At 42.1% G+C, this 25,998-nt stretch overlaps 1 protein-coding gene across 5 annotated transcripts in view; it reads right to left on the bottom strand.

Moving 5' to 3' along the window:
- The window catches only part of msi2a (musashi RNA-binding protein 2a), a 238,993-nt gene that overhangs the window by 69,708 nt on the left and 143,287 nt on the right, over positions 1 to 25,998 (bottom strand). For all 5 annotated transcript variants that reach the window (XM_053241497.1, XM_026943793.3, XM_026943795.3 and 2 more), the window contains exon 8: positions 119 to 201. In XM_053241497.1, coding sequence (XP_053097472.1) covers positions 119 to 201 — 83 coding nt within the window. The remainder of the gene's footprint in view (positions 1 to 118; positions 202 to 25,998) is intronic.

Below are 25,998 nucleotides of genomic sequence, written 5' to 3'. Positions count from 1 at the left end.
GCTTACATCCACACGCATTCTACGTCAACAAACGTACGCCATTAGGGCTTCGGCAAATGGGAAATCAGATTAATCCAGGTAACATTACTGGCAGAATTGCAAAATGAAGAACACTTACCATTTTATTATTGATTTCATGGAAATGAATTTCACAGACTTTCTCTACGACATCTTCATTCTCAAAAGTTACGAAGCCAAAGCCTGCAGAGAAACAGAGAGAAAACAAAAAGGGATTGAATAAATAATGTGTTGGTTATGATTTTCTCAATCAAAAAGAAAATAAGGGTCATGTTCTGTGAATTGCAACATCAGTTTGATAAGTAGTGAATCAGGACAAGTATCAGATGAAAACTATGACAGCCTTAAACATCATTGTGCCTTTACCCACCAAACAGACATTGTCTTTTTTAAAACCAGGCCAATGATGAAATCTCTGACATTATTAGACATGGTGAAGCGGCTCCTCCACACAAAGAGGGAGATGGGAAAACAGCACAAAGCCTGCTTAATGAGATTCACGGAAACCCGCTCTCCAGCATCTGAATTTCATTAAATGCATTTTGTGTTCCCTTCATTGAAATTTCACTGTATAACAAGCTCTCGTTTTTATGGTAATACGGGAGCAGCCAATATCTGAAATGTGTCACTGACCATGGTATTCTTTTTCTTCATATTTATTAAATAAAAGCTTAACCCTCTCCTGCTGGCCCAAAAAAAGAAGAGCTGCCGGAATTCATCAGGCATCTGCAATCCTCTTTTGCATTAGACTCTGATGGCGATGCACAAAGAGCAATTTTCTATCTGTATGGCTGAGCCTCAAAAGGGGAAATTACTTGCCATTGCCAAGTGTTGAGAGGGGGCTTACTGTGGGAACACAAAAGAAAACAAGCTGCGATGAATGGCAAACCGTTGCTTTGCTGTCTGTTTATTCCGGTCGAAATGTTCGGTAGTACCTGCTATTGCACATGCTTGTGAGTGCCACTCACACACACACACACACACACACACACTTCATCATCACAAGCATCATCTCTATATTCAAGAGCAGCTGTGTTATGGAGACAAGTGACATGCACAAAAGGAAGCCACATGAAAAGAGAGTCTAAGCACAGGCTTCTGCTGACAGATGGATGCGTGTGCATTACAGCATACAAGGAATGCTTATGCATCTCTATATTAAATACATTATACATGTCATAATACAAGTTGTTTTTCCTCCACCATGCATTTCACATTACCATATCTACTAAATCATGTACGTTAGCTGAGATCTGACAACCCGGATCTGGCGCAGAACACAATCCAAAGGCACAACTTTCAACATGCCGTGTTCCTCCACACGAGTCCTTCTAACGAGGTCCTTTTAAACACTCGACCCGCAGGGCTTTCCCCAAGTCAAATCCTAATCTGAGCTAACAGATAAAAAAAAAAAAAGGAAACTGCAGCCAAGATCTACACTTGAAGCTAACCTCTAACCCGGGAACCTCGGCTGCTCCAGGAGGAGAAATAAGTGGGGTCACAGGTCAAGTGCGGCTGATAAGGAAGACAGAGGGCTGTGGACTCTGCAACACAAACACACTACAGATAATAGAAGATAAGGGACAGCAGGGCTGATAAGAGGGCAAATAAATGAGGATGCTACCACAAGGACTGAATGCACAGTGCAGAACAACCACCACCTTTGGTAACACTGCGACAATGTCCAGTGATGTTTACTCTATATTACCAGGCCTAGTATGAGTTATCACCCAGACAGACACCAATAGAACAGTCTTTTCTCCTCAATAAACCAGGAGATGAGCCAATGGATGTGTCATTCTGGACTGATTATTTGTGCAAGTGTCCTGAACTCCATGATAAAAATTGACACCACCTGGAAGCTCTGAGCCCTTCAAAATCTCACACGCTCTCCACTGGCCTCAGGGGGAACACTGACTTTCAGTCATGGTAAATGGAGTATGTTTTAAATTCATTAATGAGAAATAAAATCTATCAGTGTATGTTCAACTTAGCTAACATTAGACAAGTATATAGTTAACATCGATTATCTATATTTAACAAGACATCAGCTGTTTTTTTTTTTGTTTTTTTTAACTTGCCTATGTAGCAAAATAATAAACTAAATAAACAAATATTTATTTGAAATCTACACTGTTGGTGATTGAAATGTATTCTTCCAAACCTCATTCAGGAGAAACAAGCCCCACTGCAGCAAGCTACAGATAGAATAAATGGAGGGAAATATTTGTTTGCAGTGTGAGTGTCTAGTGTGTGTTAGAACCATTCTCTCATCCCATAAGAGAGGGGGATGGGCTTGTGAAGAGCTCATGAGGTTGATTCGTGGGCTGCCTGCTTTCACAGTGTGTCACACCTTGCTGAGACAACGCACACTGTAGAAGGCTGCCATTGACGTCATAGTGTGAGGACAGAATCATTCTTTCCCGCCATCTTATACAAACACCTCATGGGCATCTTGTGCAGCGTTGGTTTGAAGGAACTAACGTTTGATTCAGACACTCGGAAAACATCCAGAGCTCATCAACTCACTCCCCCCATTTCTCTCCCGCCCCATTTTCCTTTACCTCTTCTTGCAACTTCAAGTTGTTCACCTCCCTTCATCTTTTCCTCTCATTATTTACTGTTAAGCAAGGAAATTGGACCTGGCAAGGGGAGCTGTAATCGGTGAAATAAAAGCTCTCGCTCTGACCGGGAGCTACTTTAGCACACCTCTTCTTAGAGAAGGAAAAGAGAACTAATTGGGCTACAGAGAGGAATAAGCAAGGTATATGAGCAATGAAGCTCAGAAAGTAGTGGCAGCTCTCCTGCAAGTAATTGCCTCCTTTGAAATACACCTCCGGTCTCGTAGGTGTGACACGGCGGGTTCAGACAAGAGCAGCTGGCTGAGATATTTTTCACGCCACAGTCTCGCTTCCGGAGGGTGTGTGAGGCTGCTAGAAGGGCAGGATTCGGGAGAAAGTAGTGGACTGGTTAACATGCCTGAGAAAGTGTAAGGGTGACCTTGCAAGTGCCACATTTGATATCTGACATATCACTCGTCATGAGCCAGCTGTCAGTGGTGAAGCCCAGGAGGAGGGTGACACTGTAAGAGAGGGGTTAGCACACATCTGGCTTCACCAGAGAGTCTCGCTGTCACTTGCACAGTCAGTTTCAGTGCCATAATGTAGTACCAATGCTGACCCAAGAGAGGCAGTGCTGTGATGATAACCCCTCAAACACAGGGTAATCAGGTTTACCAACTACAAGACAGAAATCCAAACAGACCAACATGCCTTGCATATATGTGCAGCATTTCAGCGCAGTATTCTCACATGTACCCGCTAACCCTGCTATGGCAGATGTTGAGGGATCCAGCAAACATGGAGCCTGACGTCTCTGTTACAGTTATGGATGGTGAGCATTGCTGCTGGAACAGACGGGGGAATAAGCCACACAACACACCACATATGCCTTTGCTTACTTTCTGCCTTCTCATCCTTGGACCGCACACATGCTAATATCCAGGAGGGCAGATAGTTTTGCAGCATGGGGGTTCTTACTGAAACTCAACCCGTCTTGCCCCATTTAATGACTGCCCACACTACTGTGGTCGCCCACTTTGTTCCCTGAATCCACAGAGCCTTCCCTCACACCTTCCCCATGCCCCCTTGAGAACAACAGATGGTAGACGCAATTGCCTCCCTCGTGTTATTAAGAAATGGCCGTTCCATTTCCCCTCCCACCCCTCGGGATTGGCAGCAACACCTTTCGCTTTCTCTTCCACGCTCTCCAACTTTCTCTCAACCTTAAACAATTGGCTTTTACGACAACACACCGATTTTGCAATCGCATGCCAGATAATAGGTGTTAGTGCCAGTCGGCTGGCCGTTGCGGATGACTGAGTTGTATCTCACACTTATTAGCCAGGCGCAAGCAGCCTGTGTCTCCACACACTGCAGCACATCTCTCTCTTTCCCTCTCAGCCAGGGTCTCTAACGTTTGAATCCCATTCTGCCCTTAGAGCAACACACACAAAAAAAAAAACATTTAAATGCTAAATTGATGAAATGCCAAGTGACCTTTGCTTAAAAAGCAGTTCAATGTATTTAAGGCAGAACAAATCAAGAGGCTCCGAGAGACTTCCAAGGAGACCCTAATTTCCACAAGTCAACGGAGGAAGTGTAAAGGAAGAAAGTTAGCACTGTTAAATGTTCAAACTGTCAAGCTCTGTCTGAGAGCTTCAACTCCTACATCTTTCCTTTGGGGAGTTATAAATGAGTGCAAATGCTTCTGCGAGCTAATGTCCTCTTCCAGTTCTTTCAAAGCATTTACACAACTGCATAACAGACCATTGGGATGATGCCAAAGACAGGTTTAACTTCTGTCAGAGTGAGGAGGGTGCACACAATTCACACTCACCAGCACACACACCTTTTTAATATGGAGAAACACAGCTGACAATTGGCAGGGCATGAACAGACGCAGTGTCTAGCCTGCACTATGGCAAGAAAAATGCTCAAGGCAGATAAAAGTCATGGACGGATATTTTATTTACACCGCAGACACACAGTTTGTCCAAAATTAACGTCCAACTGCATGGCCGTGGACACTGATTACATGAATGTAGCACGCTAGCACAGGCTAATGAAAGACTTATGAGGCAGCAGATATTATGGATGTTAATTATTTTCTGTAAAACAACCAACAGTTTTTGGATGGAAAGAAGACGCTCTGTGAACTTTGGACCTCTGTGGAATGACTGTCTGAAAATGTCCTGTTTCTCTACTCACTTTGTGCACCACAGTTAATTTTTACTACATCCACTATGTATCTCTAGTAGCCTAACCCGAAAGTGTACCCCCCCCCCCCCCCCCCCCAAAAGAACCTTACCACTAACAAAAGACACAGAGATATAAAATGTCAGGTCTATCAGCATGGAGGGTGAATTCTGGCTCTGACAGTTCCTCAGTCTCAGCTACATCACTCAAGGTCATAATGTGGTCTCAACTAGAGACTTTTTTTTTTTTTTTTTTTTTAAAAACTATTGTTGTAGTGCATTTGTGTTTGCTTAGAACATATAAGATTCATAAGACTCTTTCAGAATAATGTATTTGCATTTTGTACATCCATAACACACAAACACACAGGCACACACAAATATATAAAAATGCCTGGAAAGACAAAGGCAAAAGGGCTCTTGTGTTTATTTTGGTCGTGCAAATGTGTGTCCTCTGCTGATATCTCCTCCTAAAATCATACATCAGCATGTCCCCATTCCAAAGCCTGCTGACTCACACATATTCACCCTCAGGCTACTCTCACTAGCAACATGAGCCCAGCCGTGTGCGCGCACACACACACACACACACCCACACCCACACACCATTCATGATAGAAGTGGCGAGACGGAGGTCTACAGTCTTGCAGACGCAGGAGAAAGTGCCACGTTTGATTAATGGCAACATTAAATGTTAAAACTAACGGGAATAGGAAGTAAAAAAAAAAAAAAATCCTCATTCCTGCTACAAAGACATTGTGCAAAACAACTTGTAGAACAAAACAAATCACTCCCTCCAAATCGCTAATGATCTCTGCCCTACTTCCCCCTTGTGGTAAATCCGAGCGGCTAATGAGCGAGCGCTGAGGCAGCAGCAGGAGCAACGGCGGGGGAGAGAGGGAGAGAAGCGGATCAGCCCCGAGAGAGCAGCCCCTCCCCTGCAGGGGTAAAGCACTCTCCTTGCTGACATCTGACCCCAGCTGTCTCTGTCTCGCTCACTCTCTCTGGTTCATTCTCGTGTCACTGAACCACTACTGCCCGGAGCTTCAGTTTATTATTCAGTACCCGCCCTCTTCTCAGCCAATTGGAGAGAGGTGTGCATGTGACACGCCTCAGTGTAGACCAACGAGGAGTGTGCTACTGAGTGTTGAGCGGACACAGGGGGTGCAGCACTGATCTGCCCTGCTCACACAGGAGAGTGCAAAAGAGACAGATTGAAAAGGGAAACATGTGGAAGCATGTAGAAGAGGAACTTCATGAGCAAACTAGTTACAGTATAAAACAGTATAAACTAGTTATAAATAAATAAATAAATCTAATCTGGCAGCAAACAAAAGAAGAACAAACAGCACAAACCGCCCCATTTGCACCAAAATGCTGACTAGAAGAGGAAGGAGTCCAATTAACTGCTGCGTGAGAAATTTCACGGAAGAGCAGCCGAGATACATCAGCACCACCGGGCCATGCTTTTATTTTGTTTTATTAAAATGAGAGAAAACGGTGTAGCCAAAAATAACTAAATGCATCTAAACACACACACAAACAAACATGGCAAGCTTCACAGGCAAATAAAGCTTGGTAGTCATTATGATATGAACAGTTTCATGTAATCACAGTTTACTATATTTACACAATATTGCATTAAAATTAATTGTGTTCTGTTTAGTCAATAATTTTTACCCCTAAATCTACAAAAACAAAAGACACACACACACATGCTGGATAACCCAGGTGTTGGACTAAAAGGCTAAAATCTAGGTGTATGATAAATGGTTTAAAATGGTAATGAACAAATATCACAGTATGCTGATTACAGCATGTCTGTGAGTCCTTTAATTTGTCTTTAATTCCATTTTAAGTGGCACTAAAAAAAGCTAAAAAGTATATCTAAATTGATGAAATCCTCTCTGCATGAAGACTCAAATAATCTGGTGAAATCAAACTGGATTAATAGCGTTAGTGTAAACACGCTTATTTGTATTATGGCAGCTTGCCTTGCAACAATCCTGTGTATTAGCACTCCAACTTTTGCTTCTTCCTTGGACTGAATTTCTGTGTCACGTGTAAGTGGTTTTGGATAAAAAGCATCTGCCAAATGAATAAATGAATGGATGAGCATGCGAGTGCAATCCTGGCTTTGTGAAAATAGGCGGGCTCAGTCAGCTGTCTCTGCTGTGTGTGTCTGTGTGTGAGTACATTACAATTACTTCTGGTCAGATCTATTGACTTAACCCACAACATGAACAGTCTGTTGCTCTTTCTGAAGCAATTAAAAGCACACGCAGGAAAAGGCACTTGTCAATATAATGCGAGTGTGAGCACTGCAGGCTTTCGTTGCCTTTAAATAAGAGAGAAACTCGACTGATCGCATGTAGTCTTGCTAATCACTGAAAGCGCGCACACACACAGAAACACACACAGAAGTAAGGTTAAGGGCACAGCAAATGCACTCCTGACAGCTCCACCTTACAGAACAAAATCATTTCCATTATATACAATAACAAGAGCCTCTGAAATTTCCCGGGCTGTGATTAGTGCATGCAGGTTTGTGGCATTTACAGTGCAGGTAGGAATCCATGCCATCCACTTGCGCACGCACGTGCACACACACACACACACACTTGTCTGCCAGAAGAAAGAGCAACAAGTACAATCTCATCCCTCCATCTCTGTTTCCGTCTTTTCCTCTAAGTCAGGCTGATGTAATTACATGCGCATCAGGCCGGCTCTGTCCTTAATTACACAGGAAGCACAAAGGCCACAGTGCTGATGAGAGAGTTAGAGAGACAGCCATCAGTCAGCAACCGTCACACACAAACACCACTGTAGCAGAAGAGTGCAGGTGGGTGTGTGTGTGTGTGTGTGTGTGTGTCTGTATGTGTCTGTGTGAGGGTGTAGCTTCCTTAACATAAATCTCAGTTCATTTGCCAGCACGCTGGCTTCAGATTACCGTTTCACTGTTTTTGCATGGGCTGAGTGACATTTACAGAGCCAAGGACCTATCTTACAGAAATGATCTACCAATTACAGGAGATACAGAATGCTGTAACTGTGTGTGTGTCTGTATTTGTTCTTCCCAGTCAATCCAATGTAGGAAAAATACATTCAAAAATGAGGGGGAATTGGCAAATGACAAAATTGGGAGAAAGTGGGGTTTAAGAAAAAAATACACAGAGGATTGAGTGTTGCATAAACGGTTCAAATTAGTTTCTGGTGGGACTGACTAGCACAGAGACCACACTTCCTTCACTGAGACTGGCACAGACACCATATCATGTGTTTTAAAAAGATGACTTAATTAATTAATAAATATCTTAAAATAGTTAAATAATTATTTTGAGGGGAAACCCCTGCATATAACATGAGTCAATCAGTTTCAATAAACAAAAACAAACTACTAAACAAACAAAATATATAATAAAAATGCTCATTTCCACCTCTATTCACATGAAGGACATTTGGTAGGAATCTGAGCAAGCAGTTTTAATATAACACAATATAACAGCTAAGCATTAACATCACCTAGTAGCAGGCAAACCTGTGCGTCTCCAGGATGAGGAAGCTGTGTATTTCGTGAGAGTAAAACGGATGCAGTGCGTGCGAGTGCTCCCGACTACACACCTGTTTGTCAACACATATCCCGGCGGCTTTGTCTCCTCACGCTCACGCTAACATGCAAAGACATGCACAACAGAGAACATACGAGCGCACATCAATCACAAAGAGGGATAGAGAGCGAGCGAGAGAGAGAGAACAGGTGGTGCTGGAGTCTGGCATCCAGTGTGTGCCTGCCATGCAAATTTCTTTGTACTGGTGAATTGAGAGTTTATGAACAGGGTTAACACTGTGTGTGTGTTGCATGCTCTCCAGACATGCCCAGCACCCTCTACACACTTTCTGTGCTCACAGCTAAGACTAAAATCTCACAGATGTGTGTTTAGAGAAACAGCACGTGAGCCGTCTTGTTTTTCCGTGTGCGTGTGGGGGAGAAAAGAGAGCGATAGAGAGAGCAGGCAGAACAGTCTCTCGGCGTGAGCGCAGAGAGAACTATTTTGTCTATGTCTGTATGTAGGTCAGCGAACAGCGAAGGGCCATCAATTTCTCTGTCCTACTTAGTCACACACACACTCGCTTCTCATCTGAGCGAGCGCTGCTCCCAGATGCTCTTTTCCACAGCCAATACGGATGCCCCTTACTGCTGATCATGAGATACAAAGACAGGAAGAGAAAGACAGAATGCCAGTGAGCACCGTCCATTACCGGGCCCGTCTGGCTGCACTTAAACTGGCCCATAATAAGGTGCTGTTATTGGTCCATTCTCATGGAAGTCAGTCCTGGTCTGCGATAATCTTTATGTGGTCCATATTAAGTTTGATGTCTTATACACTGCCACAGTGGACATCATCTGTGTCCTCATAAGACACATCAGGAACTTGCACTCAGAAGAAATCTAGATGTCTCGTTATTGTTTAACTAAGATGTCTTTGTTCTCACTGAGAAAGGAACAAAGGCAAATATAGAGAGAGAATTGGAACAAGACATTGCTCCTCTTACGAAGCACGCTTGAATGTTTAAGGATTTTTGTGAGTGAACACACTTCCCTGTTTGAAAAAACTGACAAAAATATCCAGCATGCAGTAGTTCTGTGGTCAGAAAGTGACACTGATGAAGTGCAGAGGATAATTAACACAAACTGGTCCCTATGGTGGTACATTTCCATTGATGGACAGGGTAGAGGGGGACTGAAAAACAAGGACTAAGGACTTTGGGGTGTGCTGTTATAGAAAAATAATCAACAACAGGGTGGTGTAATGCAGCCTTTTATCTGTTTTTATCTAGTTAATTAATTAATATAATGGAACGTCCACAAATCAAGTTAGCACCTGTTTTCACTCACATTATACGAGCTGTAAACAGTCCTTCCCTCATGAGCCTCTCATTTTCTCTCTTGAAATTCGTGACAAAAAAAATGCTAGTCATGTTACAGAGAAACCAGAAAGCGTGATGTTTTCTGTATGCTACAAAGCCCTGTGACTGGAGACTCCTTCTTTGATATTATTTTTTCTTTGTTAAATAATGTCTCCTTTTTGCAATTCATTTATTATTAGTCTTAGATTATATGGAGCATATACCATACAAGTCTCTGTGATTGAAGCTATTATCTTAGTCATGTTACAGAAAATTAATCAGCACTTTCTGTCCAGTCAGAATCGTGAATTCAACAGCTCTGTGATATGTCATTTAGTATATATTATTATACAGAAAAGGCACCTTAATTGCCAGTGGACATGATGAAAGTCCTATAAGTGTAGGTACAAGGTAGATGTACCTAATTAACTAAAAGTAATAATCTAGCAATAATATAATATAATAAGTTTTTACACTGACATTACACTGACATTGATTAAATGGTCAGAGCTGAATGGGGATTTTGAGCTCACTAAGTTTTTGATGGCTGAAATGGACAATACCTTTGGGGTTGGCCACCTTGGGGAACTCTGAGAACTTGGCTCAATTTTTAAACTGGAATTGGGAAAGCAATTGGGAAATTGGGAAGGCAGATATGCACCTTTTTGTGCCGCCCGAGAGCCTTGATACGGATACATTCTCATCCCGGCTTAATTACCATTTTTCATTTTGCGATGAAATTCGGATTTGGACAGGAGATAATGAATAATAAATGAGGGCTGGATGGGAGTGTGGGATGGAGGGATGGCAGGGGAACACACAGACTCTGGATTAGGACACCAGAAGACGTGAAGAAGGAACAGTGTGAAAGGGCTGGAGAAAGAAAGATGGAATGAGAGGCAAAGACAGAGGAAAAGAACATGATGTGCCGATAACCGGTTATCCAATATACCCTGACACTTCAGAAGTACACTGCTTCCTCTCATCTGCTGTTCTGTTGTTTTCCAGAAACATTTCTTCCTCCTGACCAGATGCTGAATGGATATTACAAAAATCACTGCCTTCAAAAATCAGCCTGATAAAGAATTTCTAGCAAAATAAATAAATAAATAAGTAAAAAACCCTCAGACATCACTGGATATACTGTAGATGAAACTGGATGAATTTCTAGATGAATTTTTCCCCTTTCCAGGTAAAGTGGGCAGTCCTAATCTCTACCCTCACCAATCCAAAGGCTGATGTCACTTGTCCCTCCCACACAGATCCTGTCTTGGGTGGTGAGTCCGAATGGCCCGACGAGTGAACTCAGACTAGTATGTGAAAGCTAACCTAGTGAGTAATGCCTACTGTGCTAATTCTGTAATTCAGTAGGTTTGCACGTAAACAATCCTGATTCTCAATATTCTCGGACAGGTCTCGGACAGAGGGGTATCAGTGTGGACGTTTAGTCTCTGTACCTTTAAACACTTTTTAAAATGCTGAGATAATAAATGTAAACTGTGATAAATTGCTACACAATATAAAAACTGAATAGCGGCACATGCGTTGTATTCTGTAATTAAAAGAAATGATCCTTCCAGTTTTTCCCATCTCCCCTCCATTCTATAATTGCATTAGGATTTCAGCAATGCTTGTGTAAAACCTCCGCCAGCGAAAACCCTGAGGAGTGCAACAACGCAGAGTGAGAGCAGAGGACCGGCTGGTTAACGGATCGAAACGCATGTGCCCAGGCCATAAAGAAGCATTGATTAAGCTTAATTAGGCACTCTCCTATTTACGAGTGTGCTTGCAGGCAGTGTTTTAAAAGCGAGGTACCGGATCAATTCGCCCATAATGAAGAACATTGATGTTGGCACTTTGCGGCCGTGGCGTCTACGATTCTAGAAGATGGCGCTTAATGAGCGAGCCAAAACACTTGTAAGCTCGACTGCTTCCTTTATTTTCACACAGATCATAATTGAAGGCACGGAACCTTGGTGTGCTTGAGGAACGCTCGTATACAGCCACAGACGGCCGTAACAACATTAAACGCTACCAGTCCTGATGCATTGTGGGGAATAAGAGCGGTCCAGGACACACTGGAGAAATACACTGAAATGAGCACTGGAGGAACATATGTGATTACTGTTTACACACAATTAAGAATGAAAAGGCCTCTGACCAGCCTTTAAATTACTCTCTCTCTCACTCACACACACACAGAGTCTAAAGCAGGGTCATCTGCGTGAATGTTCAAAGCATCCAGGTTTCATTTTATCCTTTAAGTGCAGCTTAATTGGCTGTGTGATCCCACGTGAGCGTGTTTGCAGCAGTACTGCTGCCATCACTCTTCACACACACTTTAATCATGGCACCTGGGCCCCAGCCAACATGAATTAGCCACGCTGAAAAGCTCTGCACCGAACCATGGCTGCTTTATTTACTCCTTTGTTCATTTCGTTTTGTTCGCTGACTGCGTCTCTCTCTCTCTCCTCTCATCATCTGCTCACTAGAGAGCCCAATAGAAGCGAAAGAGCAAGAACCAGAGTCAAAATCTCAAACTGTCTCAGAGAATGTGCTAATCAACATGTTCATAATCAGTTAGACTTAAAAACAAGAGAGGACTGAAGAGCACTCATTTAAAAAATGTACTAAATTCATATTCTTTGGAGCAATATTAAGTTGGCCTTTCGTCTTAAGCATATTTATAGTTGACTGTCTAACTCTTGTAGTAGAGACTGTAATTATTTCGACCAATTAGCTTAAGTATTTGAGTATTTGTTTTATCTTTAAATGAGAGACAATGATCTTGGTGTGTTGTACTAGTTAGGCCAGCTGTGCGTATTGCCTGGGCCAGGGACAAACCATTTAAGAAACACAAAAACACACAATCTGTGAAATGCAACACTAACTAATTCGTGTTTTGCCTGAGTTGGTCCCTGTCTCCTCGTCAGTGGTGCTCCAGCTCCCAAGTCTCAGATTCAGTGTCACTATCGTCAACTGCTGGATCCAGCACAGAACTACAGATGATTGAGCCAAGTACTTGAAAAATACCATAGTTAGGAGGATCAAAAAAACGCCTAGCCATAGTTCAGCAACTCTAGTTTTTAAACATGAACTATCAAAGTGTCTGTAGTGTCCTGTTGGCCAATCACACGCATGTATATAAATTACTTATCTGAAGGCAGCTCACTGATAAAAAAAACAAAACAAACAAAAAAAAACCAAAACAAACAAACAAACTCTTTTTTTTTTTTTTTTTTAATTTACCCTCTCTGGTCTGATTAGTCAAGTCGTGACATGGATTGTAAAAACAAACTGACTACTTAACTACCTGACTATAATGTGTAAAGATGACTGTACAGAGAAGTATGCATATATTCTCTGCTTCAAAACAGACATTCCAGACTAACTGCTCATAGTCTAATTATAGTATTTGTATATGTATTTATAAACACACACACTAATAGTTAATAGAATCTCTAGTTAAAAGTGGTAACATGAAGCACCAGTGTCGAACTAAACAATCACACTTCAAATTAACCTGTTTTATTTATATTTACAAACTAATCACTAATGATGAAGTATTACAAAGTAACCTGTCAACATTCTGTAATGTTAGTCGCTTATCTGGACCTTGAGTAATGTTAGTTAAATACCTCTGCAATAGACTATACTGTCATTCATGCATTTATGTTTCCAGTTGTTTCCTGATGGATTAGTGTCATCACTTGCAAGTACTCAAGTAGTCGTGGCACTCTTAAGTCGTACTCATTCCAACCCTTGTGTATCATTGTGGCTCTCTTAATCCTAAAATTCTCACACATTTTGGGCTGCTTGGTGGAAACTTGCTGTCATGTCCTTTAAGAGCTTTGTGACTGCATTCTGCCTCACTTTGTAAATCCCTTTGGATAAAAGCATCCACCAAATGAATAAATGCAAATGTTTACGTGGGAGCTGACAGCGGCTTACTACGGACGCATGCCGAGTCGTTGCCATGTAAATTAGTTACAATCGTATTATTGCTTTCCTGAAGACTTCATCACGACACTGGCAGAAAAAACGAGGCATGCTATCTTGTCAAAGCCCAAGTGAAAAAGGAGGAAATGCACACCGACTCTGAGAAGTAAAGCTTTCCTTTTCTCCTCTCTCTTTCTATGTTTCACTCGTTCGTTCTCCCTCTTTAGAAATGTCTTTTAACTCACTCTTTGCAGAGGAAAGTTCATTTCAATCTCAAAGGCCACATCTGTGGAGCCAGAGCAGGGCTCTAAATGAGCGGAGCTAATCCTGTACCACGGGGACGCTCCACGGCAACTCTTCACACACGGGAGGACACAAGGGCTGGAGACAGAATACAGTGATAGTTTACTTCAACTGCACCTGAAGCTTTTTTTTTTTTTTTTTTTTTTTACCTCCTCCACTTTAGACGCTCGGCACCGTTTTTGAAGGTGGCAGAAGTGTGCAAGCTGGGAGATAAAAAAAAAAAAAAAAAAGGGTATTTGGACGAGCCTGAAAGTGTCCATCAAACTGAAAAGTGATTCATCCTTTTGGACAGGGAAGTCGGGGAAGTCCAGGGTGTGTGTCAGGCCTCGTTACTCCTGGCAACCCAAGAAAAGGTTTACACATTACAAAGCTCTTTAGAGGTAGGGGTATGAATTAGCTTTTCAAAAAGAAAAAAAAGGGGGGGCGGGGGCAAGAGACTGAAGTTTATAAACATTACTACACATACAGTGAGGTGACGAGTGCGGTTTTGTGTCACTGGCCTCTCCTGAAGTGCTGTACCTTCCTAATTGCCCTTTAAGATGCCCCGATCAATGGCACAGTGGGCACCACTGCCTGCCCACCCCATTACGGGCCACTCGCCTTTGAAGCCTTGGAGCCAGCAGGGTCTCCGGCACCAGACTCAGCTCAGTTTAATTCATCTGAAAGGTTATCCACACATACACACACCTCCACCTTTCCTTCGATTCAAATCAGGAGATAAGAGAACAGAAGGCCAGAGCCAGAGCTGGACCACCCCAGTAGCACTGATAACAAATGGAGGTGGATGAAGTGCTGCAGCCGAGGGTCGGAGGAATGCCGTCTGCTCTGCATGTGCTGTGATGAGAAAAAGAGCAAGGATGCGGGGAGAAGAGAGAGATGGAGTGGAGTGAAATCAGTCGAATTCCTCTTGTTGTACTTTAAGATGTAGTTTTGCCTTCAAGCATCAGCAGATCGGCAGCTTTAAATGTCAGTGGTGTGAGCGGATCAAACGGGCAGCTGCATTTCTCACTTTCAGCACTACAGTACACCTCCGTCTGATGGAAGCTGGAGGGAGAGATAACTGCCATACACGCACACACATGGTCCAACCTCTTCCATCACCTCTACTGAACAATATGGCATAAACCAGTATCCGGTATAAAGCCAATCCACTGGCAGTGTCAATCAAACTAGCAGGTTTAGGATGCTGATATTCAGTATTACTTCTGCTACAGATCAAATTTTCCACTTACCTCAAATCTTTAAAGACATTTCGTGTTATTTGCTTCTCAAGTTTTGCACAGGAGCTACAAGGCTAATGTAGCTAACAAGTAATGGAAGTCTATCTCAGTCAAATTTTGATGCAACTGCTTCTATGCCACATAGCATCATTTTTAAATAAAATTGGATTTCAGGTAAATACAATATCATTTTGATTAATTTTTAGCTTTAGTGAACAATTCTACCTTCACGCTTTAGGGGACAGGGTCTTGGAAGAGTGTTGTAAAAATGTTACTAGTATCAATGCAACCACGCCACACAACCAGCAAGCACAAGGCTAGGTCAGGTTCACTTGCCATATTACACGCAAAGATACCAAATTGTGTTAAGGGGAAAAAAGTAACTATGGGGCGGCCACTTTGAAATTCATGGTGTTAAGTCCTTCAGCAGGTTTTGTTCATATTTATAGATGACTGTAATTCAGATTGCTGGGCAGGAAGGGTGGCAGTAACAACCCCAAAACCAGGGTAATGGATTTTTCTTTTCTTCAAGATGACACGCTGCCTATCTTGTTACATGAGCGACAATTGGATAAATGAAGCACCTGATACAATTCTGAAAGTTTTCGTGCAATATGATGCGATACAATGTGAATCAATATTGTGTAATAGTGTAAACTTGCTTCATTGGGAGTGACAGAGTGAGAAGCCACGCTTCCTTCAATGAAACTGACAGGCAAATAGGCCACGCCTCCTTCACTAAAATTCATAGGCACACGTGCCATGTCTCCATCGCTAACACTAACAGGGACACAGGCCACACCTCCTGCACAGAGACCAAGACTGACCTAGGAATTTCCCTTCCCTTAAACTACTTGTAAAGGAGACTCTTGTACAGACCCGCTTATAATTTTTTTTTGATCACACTCTTTCATCACTCCGAACACTTCATCCTCCCTGGAGGAGTGAGAAAGACGAGTGAGTTGCTGCTTTAGGGCTCCAAATGAGGGTGTAAGTGAGGAAACGAACATGACCTCAACATCACACATATACACACATGCATACACTTCCAAGATGGAGAGAGGTAGAGGAAGAAAAGAGCATGCGACTCTTTGAAGTGCTCTACCAATCAGAGGGCCTGGTCGCCATGGACACCGCTCCATCAGGCCCCACAGGTGGTCTCAACACAGTCCGTCACACCTCTGTACGCGCGTGTGTGCACGTATACATGCGTGCATGTTCGTTTCTGGGCTCCTGACTAGTCTGTATGGGTGCAAATTTTCCGTGGGTCTAAATGGCCCCACTTTTACACACTTGAATACACACAGACACACTTGGACACACACAAAACTGGGCACAGAAAGACACACAACGATACACTCAAACTCACACACAAAAACGCACAAAGTCACACTGACACATACAGGCCAGATACTCACACAAACACACTCATGCACACAGTCAGACACATACACAGTCAAACTAACAAAAAGAACTGAACACACATATGGACATACACGGACACACTCAGGACTCATACACATAAAAACACACTATCAGACACATACATACATACACACAGACACAAACAAACAACACTATCAGGGACAAATATACACACAATCACACAGACACATCTGAACACAAAAGGACGCACACAATCAGACAGATACTTGGGCGCACACCCAATTGGACACACACAACACATACACACACTTAAGATAGACATGGACACAGACACATGAAGACACACTCACAAAGATACATATACTCAGTCACACAAAGGTTCACAAACAATCACATTATTTTCTACATCTGATTTATAAGAAATTAAAAATGTGAAAATCTTCAAAGAAGCAACTGGAGAAACTCATGTAGACTCTTCTGCTTCAAACTGGAGCCTTTTCATTTCGAGGTTAAGTAAGGTTAAAATAGTAAAATTATTTTTGCTCAAATGATGGTGATTAATCAGTTTATCATCTGGTAAGAGTGTGATACAGACGGTTGAGCACTGAGCATTCCTCTAAGCTTCGGAGGAATTTCTGCATCTGTTATGATGATGGCTGCAATTTTGAGCAAAAGAGGTTAAAAGCACTTGGAAAGAGGAAAAAAAGAGAAAGAAATGCATGAGACACAGAGTTCCTTCCGCTGTTCTTTAAGTCGCAGCGCTGCCTTCGAGCATCAGCAGATCGGCAGCTTTAAATGTCAGTGATGTGAGCGGATCAAATGCTCAGCTGCATTTCTCACCTTCAGCACTACACTGAGCCCGTGCTCTGTTCAGGACAAAGTAAACTGTGGATACACGCTGTGTTTTTCCAGAATGTCCATCATACTGACAAAACTCACTCATAACTGAAAAAAGGAAGAATTCCTGATGAAAAAAGAGAGGAATAAATAAATAAATTAATGGCTAAAAGATTACTTCTATCAGTTACACTTTTCCCACAGCACTGCTCAATTCCCAAATCTGACTGCGATTTTATTTTTATTAACTTCAAGAGAGAGAAAAAGAGAGGCTGGTGAGGAATCGACTGTTTACAGCTGCTATGACGTAAGTGATAACTTGTTTCACAGATGTTCCAAAACGATAAATGTAACTATAAATTGGGAGGGAAAAAAAGCACTGTCATTCATTAATAAATGAATAGCCCGATGCCCGCCAAACAAACAGTATTTTTGCTCATACCTGCCAGCAAAACACACACCCAGCATAAGATACATCACTCCATCACTCATCTCTCCGTGTGTGATGACAGTTTCCCATTTCTGTTATTCTAAAAGTTAGCTCTCCTGTAACACCTGATAACTGCTCCACTACAAGTGATGCTGTCTCCTGGACTTAATGCAACTCATTTTGCACTTTTCAGAAGGCATTTAATAACAAGGCCATTACTCAGCGTTCAAAAACCACACACCCTGACAGCCACGTGCCACTTCAAAACACTCACCAGCAGTCGGCCAGACGAGGCTCCGTTGTCACTTTAAGCGGCTAAATTGGTGCTTTTGAGCTAGTGACACTGAGTATCAGGAGCTAATTACAGCAAAGCTGAAAAAACTGCCCTCACTCACACTGATACACACTCATTCCACGTGAATAATTAAGGCTTGCGAGGGAAGTGCACGTAAATTACAAACCCGTATAATTAGCGGCATTAAATATTGCGGCGAAGAGGAGTCGAGAGGGATGAGAGTGTGATGTGCTGCTGTCTGACCCTTCAGTATCTGCCACACTGACAGTAAAGAGAGTGAAAGTCAATGAAACAGCTGAAGGAGTGCAGAAAAAAGGAAAAGGGATAGACATGAGACTTAAGCAGGATGAGTGCCGTTTCTGACCCCAAATTTTCACTTTATTATCAGCAGACATCCAAATGGTTATCAATGGACTCTCATAACTATAACTACAGACTGATGACAAAGTATTGCTGTAGGGGGCACTTATTTTTGCTCACATTGTTTGGGCTCACTTGTCCCTTTAGAGTTACACGTCACTGCAAATCAATCCAAAGCTCTCTAATGAAATATTTCTATCCTGATGGGTGTGGCCCCTTCAATGACACCTCCGTCCCCATGATGAGATGACAGCACTTCGGTTAAAGTGTCTGATTATGATTCTCCAAGTGCTCTTACATCTCAAAGTTGAACATGTGATCATACTTTTGTTGCAGAACAGGATTAGCCCTCAGCAAATTCTTACAGTGGTTCAGATCCTACTTAAGCAGTTGTAAATACTATGTAGCACTGTGTATTTATGTTTCCAAGCTATGATTCAATTCTATGCGGCATTCCCCAGGACCCCATTCTTGGTGCCTTTTTTTTTTTTTTTTAATCCATTTATATATCCACAAGCTGGTATAAAAATAAGTAGAAGAAATCTTTTCACCAAATAACAACAAGCTACAGGTCTTCAGCACCAGCATTCCTAGTCTTTAAAGAAATGCGATCTCAGCTTTAAGGGAAAAATCCACAAATGACCTTCATATTAATCCTTATATTTAACATGTGATCTACACTAGCATCCAAGATTTATTTTGTTATGAAATTTTGAGCTAACTTTTTAAAGGTTTAAACATCTTTCATTGACATGTTGCTCTGTTTTCACTGTGGTTAATTGTTTCCTACATTACCGACAATGCTGTGCTGATAGTGGTGAAGTGGGATTTAGCTATCGCTTCATCTCTTTCTAAAGTGAGTGATGCAGTGATGCTTTAGTCCTTTAGTCTGTCCAGCTCTCTCACCTCCTCATCTGTACACACTGTTTAAACAGATCAGCTTCCAACGCTTTCATGCTAAGCCATCATCAACATCCTCATGCTTGTCACTTCGTGGATCGCTAACTGGCCGAGACAAGTCTCTGCCATAACTCAACAACGTATAGCTGCATTGCAATCTGGGACTCTGAGTTCAGCGTTTGTTCCACTACTTTTATGCTGGTTTTCTAATTAATATGGCGTCAAACATCGCTGGAAAATGGTGAGTGAGTAAAGAAGCTCTAAATTGTTTTTAGGAGCTAGCAGCGAAACCTGACTGTTATCACTTATGTTTGTGAGTGCTGAATTTTTTTCTCCTATTAAACACCATTGTCACAGTGCGAGCAATGTAAAATTAGCATGACACGCAACCACTACCTTCTTAACATATTAACAACCACATTGGTATTGCGCACAATTCTCTAAAGTCTGTGACACACACTGCATTCCTGCTAGTGGGAAATACATACATGCTTTTGTCAACCAGATGGGATTATTCTCTTATCTAGCTGACCCAGGGGCTCTATTACAAATTTACAACGAGTTCAGAATGCCTCCGGCAGAATCGCCATGTACCCTAAGTGTGTTATACTGGCCCTTAAATCTTTTTAGTGCTGTTGCGCAGACCTGATTTCTCAATTTTTTTATTCTTTTTTTTTGCCTTAATTGTGTAGCTATAGTGAAAATGTATGTTAGTTATGCTCCATCTAGATCATGCATATCAACAAATAGCATTATATCTGCCATCCTAGCAGAACTGCCTATTTCTCAGGCCCCAAACACTGATATTTTCTTGCTGAACAGTTATCTTACTCCTAGTCTGTATAAAAAAAAAAAAAAAAAAAAAAAAAGAAAACAAAAGGAAAAAAAAAATCCCCACACTGCGAAACAGACCAGAGCAAACTCTATGCAATCAAGTTTTGAAGACGCTGGAGAGTTGTTGTAGATGACCTCTGCTCCTGTAAGAGCTAAAAGCCCAACTAAAGCGAGTAAAACTTATGAAATATGGCATTTAACTAGCTGCTTCTTTTTTCAGTAGACTTTATTGCGCTTTCTTTTTATTTATTAGTTAATATTCTCTTAGTACTTTATTGGTTACTGTGGAACACTTTGTACACAGTTTTAAACACGCATTCAATACATCATGTTTATTGTTAGGAGAGTGCTTAATGTGCATTTATTTTATTTGAACACCTCACATGAAACTGTGGAATAGCCTTTCTATAGCTCAGAAAATGTTTTTAAATCCAGATTAAAAGATACTTGTTTAACCTTTAAACCAAATCTCATTACCTCTAATTCACTTTGAAGAATATTTGTGTTTATGTGTAAGTCCGCATGAGCAAATCTACAGATCACGCTGACTGATGATGTATGCAGAACATAGTCATTTTCTTTAATCGCAGGTCTATCGTTAGAGGATCATCGTTTAATCTGACATGGAGAACACAGGTTATCACACAGTCTGCATCTTGAACTGTGATGAGTAATAATTAAGACCACTGAAATCACACATTCTAAAACCAGATTTAGTCTTATGACTTCCACCGATTAGCCATAACATTAAAACCACTGACAGGTGACGTGAATAACACGGATTATCTCGTTACAGTGACACCTGTCAAGGGGTGGGTTATATTAGGCAGCAAGTGAACAGTCAGTTCTCGAAGTTGATGTGTTGGAAGCAGGAAAAATGGGCGAGCGTAAGGATCTGAGCAACTTTCACAAGGGCCAAATTGTGATGGCTAGACAACTGGGTCAGAATCGTCTCCAAAACTGCAGGTCTTTTGGGGTGTTCCCAGTATGCAGTGTATAGTGCCTACCAAAATGGTCCAAGGAAGAACAACCGGTGAACCGGCGACAGGGTCACGGGCGCCCAAGGCTCATTGATGCATGTGGGTAGTGAAGGCTAGCCTGTCTGGTCCGATCCAACAGAAGAGCTACTGTTGCACAAATTGCTGAAAAAGTTAATGCTGGCTATGATAGAAAGGTGTCAGAACACACAGTGCATCGCGCCTTGCTTCGCATGGGGCTGCGTAGCTGCAGACCGGTCAGAGTGCCCACGCCACCACCACCTCCACCGCCGAAAGCGCCTACAATGGGCATCAGAAATGGACCATGGAGCAATGGCAGAAGGTCGCCTGGTCATATGGACAGCCGCGTACATGTGCGTCGCTTACCTGGGGAAGAGATGCCACCAGGATGGAGGCAGACTGATGCTCTGGGCAATGTTCTGCTGGGAAACCTTGAGTCTTGGCATTCATGTGGATGTTACTTTAACACGTACCACCAACCTAAACATTGTTGCAGACCAAGTACACCCCTTCATGGCAACGGTATTCCCTAATGGCAGTGGCCTCTTTCAGCAAGATAATGAGGCCTGCCACAGCAGCACAAGGGGGACCTACACAATATTAGGCAGGTGATTTTAATGATATGGTTGACCATTGTATTTTGTTAAACTTGTCAGGATTCATAGTAATTCCCTTCTGAAGGAGCTCTCAGGTTGAATAAATAAAGATTATTATTATTATAACATTGAATGTGTGGATATTCCTCCTTTCTAAAGGAGTGTGTCTGAAGCAGCCAGTCATTCAACAGCGGATAACCCAAAAGCAAACAACTGCTAACAGGATTAATGCTTTCTTCTTTCATCACATCTTTAACACTGTCTTCCTTCAGTGACTCTTACGTGTATGTGAAAAAATAAAGCCCATCACAGCTGGCACACCACCACAGGTAGAAGGAAGAAACTGCTGGGTGGAGAGACAGAAGCTGAGTTTGGCCCAGAGAATCCCTCTACCTGCTATCACCCACAATACGCTGTAGTCTGTACAGACATTTAAATTACTGTATTAATGCCTGTCATCCTTGGGGTTCACTGAGCTGCCATGTGCATGAGATGGCAGACGAAACCTCCACATGACGTTTATGTTTAATCGTCATACTGTTCACGTAAGACAGCAGAACATTGTGTCCACGTGAAATACGCTGGTACAGTCACGTCTTTGGTGTTTGGTGTAAAAGTAAATCCATATCTGTGTTGCTTTATGAGCAGCTGGTCTTCAACGTGTGCACACACGCGCGCACACAGACACAGACACACACACAGACACCTAGCAGGGCATGTCTGATCTCACACATCTCCTCATCTATCACTCAGGCTTATAAAGCTACAACGTGAGCAGAAATTCTGCCTCAAATGAGCTGCAGCCTCTCAGATAGAGCAGTCCTAATACATATGCTGATATAAATTGGGATTTATAGATGAGCGTGATATTAAATCGACACTAAGGTATTTCATAAAACTGCATATTGGTTTCTTGTGTATATTGTGATCCCACCACCCAATTGGAGACACTGAACAGCTGAAACCTTAAATCACATTAAGGTGACATTTTAGGAAGCCAAGTACAAAATATCTTGCAGCACATTCCATTTGTTTTCTCCCGCGATTCCGCTTGTTGTTGATTCCTTAAATATTTCTACTCTCACTAATCTACTTGTGTAAAAACGCAGTCTCTCATCTGCTCTGATTGAGCCGTTACTCTGTGCTAGAGCTAAGCGGCATAGCATTAGCGCAGGGTCTGGCTTGTCTCCCTGTATGGAAACGGGCTTGTGGGATGCAGCTGACAGTCAAAGCCTTTATATTGTCGCTGATTGGAAGTGACAGAAAGAAAGAAGCTCCGCTCGGAAACAATGAAGACAATTTTGCAAGTACTGGAAGCGTGATTACTGAGAGAGAGAGCGAGAAAGAGAAAAAGATACAGAGAAAAGGAGTCCTCTATTAGCGTCAACACCCAGACAGCTGGATTATAATCTTTATGCCTTTTTCTCTTTTCCTTTCTGTTTTACACATCACTCCCAACTAGTCATATTCTGATATTTCATTTTCAAACACTGCCAATTACCTGACATTTTATTTTGTTTTACAACATTATCACAAAGTTACACAGTGTTCCCACTTATTGTGAAGTACTCAATCAGCCAACTAGAGGTGCGTCTCTCCCTCTTTCAGACGATATGATACACATCTCAACACATAGCAAAAGATATGACACCAAAAAAAAAAAAAAACCACAATACAGTTAAACAATTCGATTCACCTCAATTCAATACTGATTCAATACAGACCCAATTCAATATGATTCAGTTCAGTTAAATTTAACATTTAATGAGTAGAACAGAATGGAACAGAGCTCCTAATGCTAATGCTTCATCTTTGTCGGCAAACCGGTGAGTGAATTGTGTTTGTATTGATTTGATTTGAATATTGAACTGTTTTCCTTTTTTGATTCAAACCAGATCTAGGCTTGTAAATCTATGTATAAATATGTAGCGGACTCGAATCTGCTTTTCAAGCCAAGGCATGATTGATGTTCAAAGTTTGCTTCTTTAGTTTTGGGTTGGAGCTACAAGGGAAGTAATGGAAGTCTCATTAAAATCATTTCCTTAAATATATATGTAGCTTTACCCATGTCCAGATCTACAGTGACGTCACAGATGTTGTTTAGGACACACTGGGACTTTGTGTCATCTGTAAACATGAACAAAACTTCGCCGCGTAGCTGAAGACTAACAGTAACAATATGGAGGTGGCCATGCAGATGGTAAAATAGTTACACTCTGCTATTTTGTTAAGCAATTTCTTAAAAAAAAAAATAATAATATTCCTAAATTAATTTGGAGATATTATTGGAAAATATTTTGGGTAAGATTGATTTCTGTTACTTGGTAGCTTCATTAGACTTTAAACTAAAGAACCAAACATTGGACACCAAACATGTTTTAACTGATCCACTACATTTACAGAAGAGTTTTGTACATTTAATTTTTGTTGAATCAAAATGAACAAAATTATTGTGTTTATTTGTGTATCATTTTTCAGTGTATTATGCACTTGACAGAATTTCATTTGAGCAGAGATAGATGCATGACGCCCTTTCAAAACCTTGTATAACTGCAGCTTTCTCAAAATGCCACCTACCACACTAGAAAAACATTGTTCATTCATCTTTAATAAGAGCTTTAATCCTGGTCAGGGTGGTGGTGGATCTGGAGCCTATCCTGGGAACAGTGGGTGTGAGACTGGAATACACCCTGGATTTGATGCCAGTCTATTGCAGGACACCATATACACATATTCACACACTCATTCATAACTAGGGGCCAGTCCACCTACTGGTATGTTTTTGGACAATGGGAGGAAACCAGAGAACCTGGAGGAAACCCACATGTATACAGGGAGAACATGCAGAACTCCACACACACAGTAACCTGAACTCAGGATCAAACCGGGGATCCTGAAGCTGCAAGGCAGCAACACTACACACTAACAACATTGTGCACACTCCTAACGCCAACTGACCCTGCTTTTATTTCCTGCTCATTTTCTGTCTCTAGACTGTGTAGGAGATTCCCAGGAGCAGTTGTAATAAATCCATCCATCCTGTGCACAGAGGGCAGCTAAGGTAAGCGTTAAGATGCTCAAGCATTCTGGTGATCGTGGCTGTGCCTCTTACAGGTAGTCCTGAGGGGGCAGTTGTGGGCAGCTCATCTACCCTAGTCTCATTCACACAGCCAGAGAAACTCTAGTGTGATGAGCACTACAGCACGTATAGTGGACTTCCAATGGAGCCTCTTTATAGAGTCTGTTCAGGGTGGTGGGAAATGCAATGTTTATCACTCTCTCACACACATACACAGTCAGTGGTGAATATGTCTGAAGAGTGTGCATTCTATGGAATGAATGTCTGACAGCTCTCCATCAGCCATGTGTGTGTGTTAGGACAGAGGGTGTGTACACTATCGGCCACAAAGGGAGTTGGAAAAATTGGGGAGATCAAAAAGGAGTATCTTTGGTACACACAAGAACTCTACACACAAAGGGAGAGTATGTGTGGGTGAGACAGTGTGTGAGAGGGACAGTGCGAGTGCTAGTGTGTGAGAGCTGGATTCGTTTTTACATTGTGCGCTCAGCCCTCCATGTCAACCACACAATGGGCTGGTCTTGCGTCGGCCCACCTTCTCCAGTAGACATAAATATATGCCAGGGACCTATGTGCTGAGTGTGTGTGTGTGTGTGTGTGTGTGTGTGTGTGTGTGTGTGTGTGTGTGTGTGTGGGGAGAGTGGACAGCATAGGGGCCTCGGGCCTGCTCCGATAAGGCCTTCGGCTGACATTGTCCTCTAGAGATAAAAAGGACTGAAATGAAATCTGAAGGCTGAAAGAAGCCATTTTCTCCTCTCACCTCCCCCTGGAGCTTATCCGTCATAGAGAAAGGGCTGAAATGGCAGTGCTGGAGAAAGAGAAAGAGAGAGAGGAAGAAAATAAAAAAAAAACCTGCTCAGGTACATGACCAGTTTCCCTCACCTTCTTTAAGTGGAGAAAGTGAAAGCTGGAGATGGACAAACACAGAAGGACCCCACTTCCTCTGAGTTCTTGGTCCTATTTCCCAGTCAGCTGACAATATTATATGTTCATGCTTGCCTTTGCATACTGGAATTTTGGGAGTTACAGGAAGAAAGTGGTAGAAATTAAGGAAAAACAAACTGAGGAATGAAGGAAACTGGCAAACTATAGGAGCTGGGGAAAAACTTGAAATGGAAACTGGAATTAGAGAATGACGA

The sequence above is a fragment of the Pangasianodon hypophthalmus genome, chromosome 17 (assembly GCF_027358585.1).
Source record: "Pangasianodon hypophthalmus isolate fPanHyp1 chromosome 17, fPanHyp1.pri, whole genome shotgun sequence".
In the NCBI taxonomy this organism is placed as follows: Eukaryota; Metazoa; Chordata; class Actinopteri; order Siluriformes; family Pangasiidae; genus Pangasianodon; species Pangasianodon hypophthalmus.
Note: the sequence above shows the minus strand (reverse complement) of the source record. Positions and strands in the feature narration are given on the sequence as shown.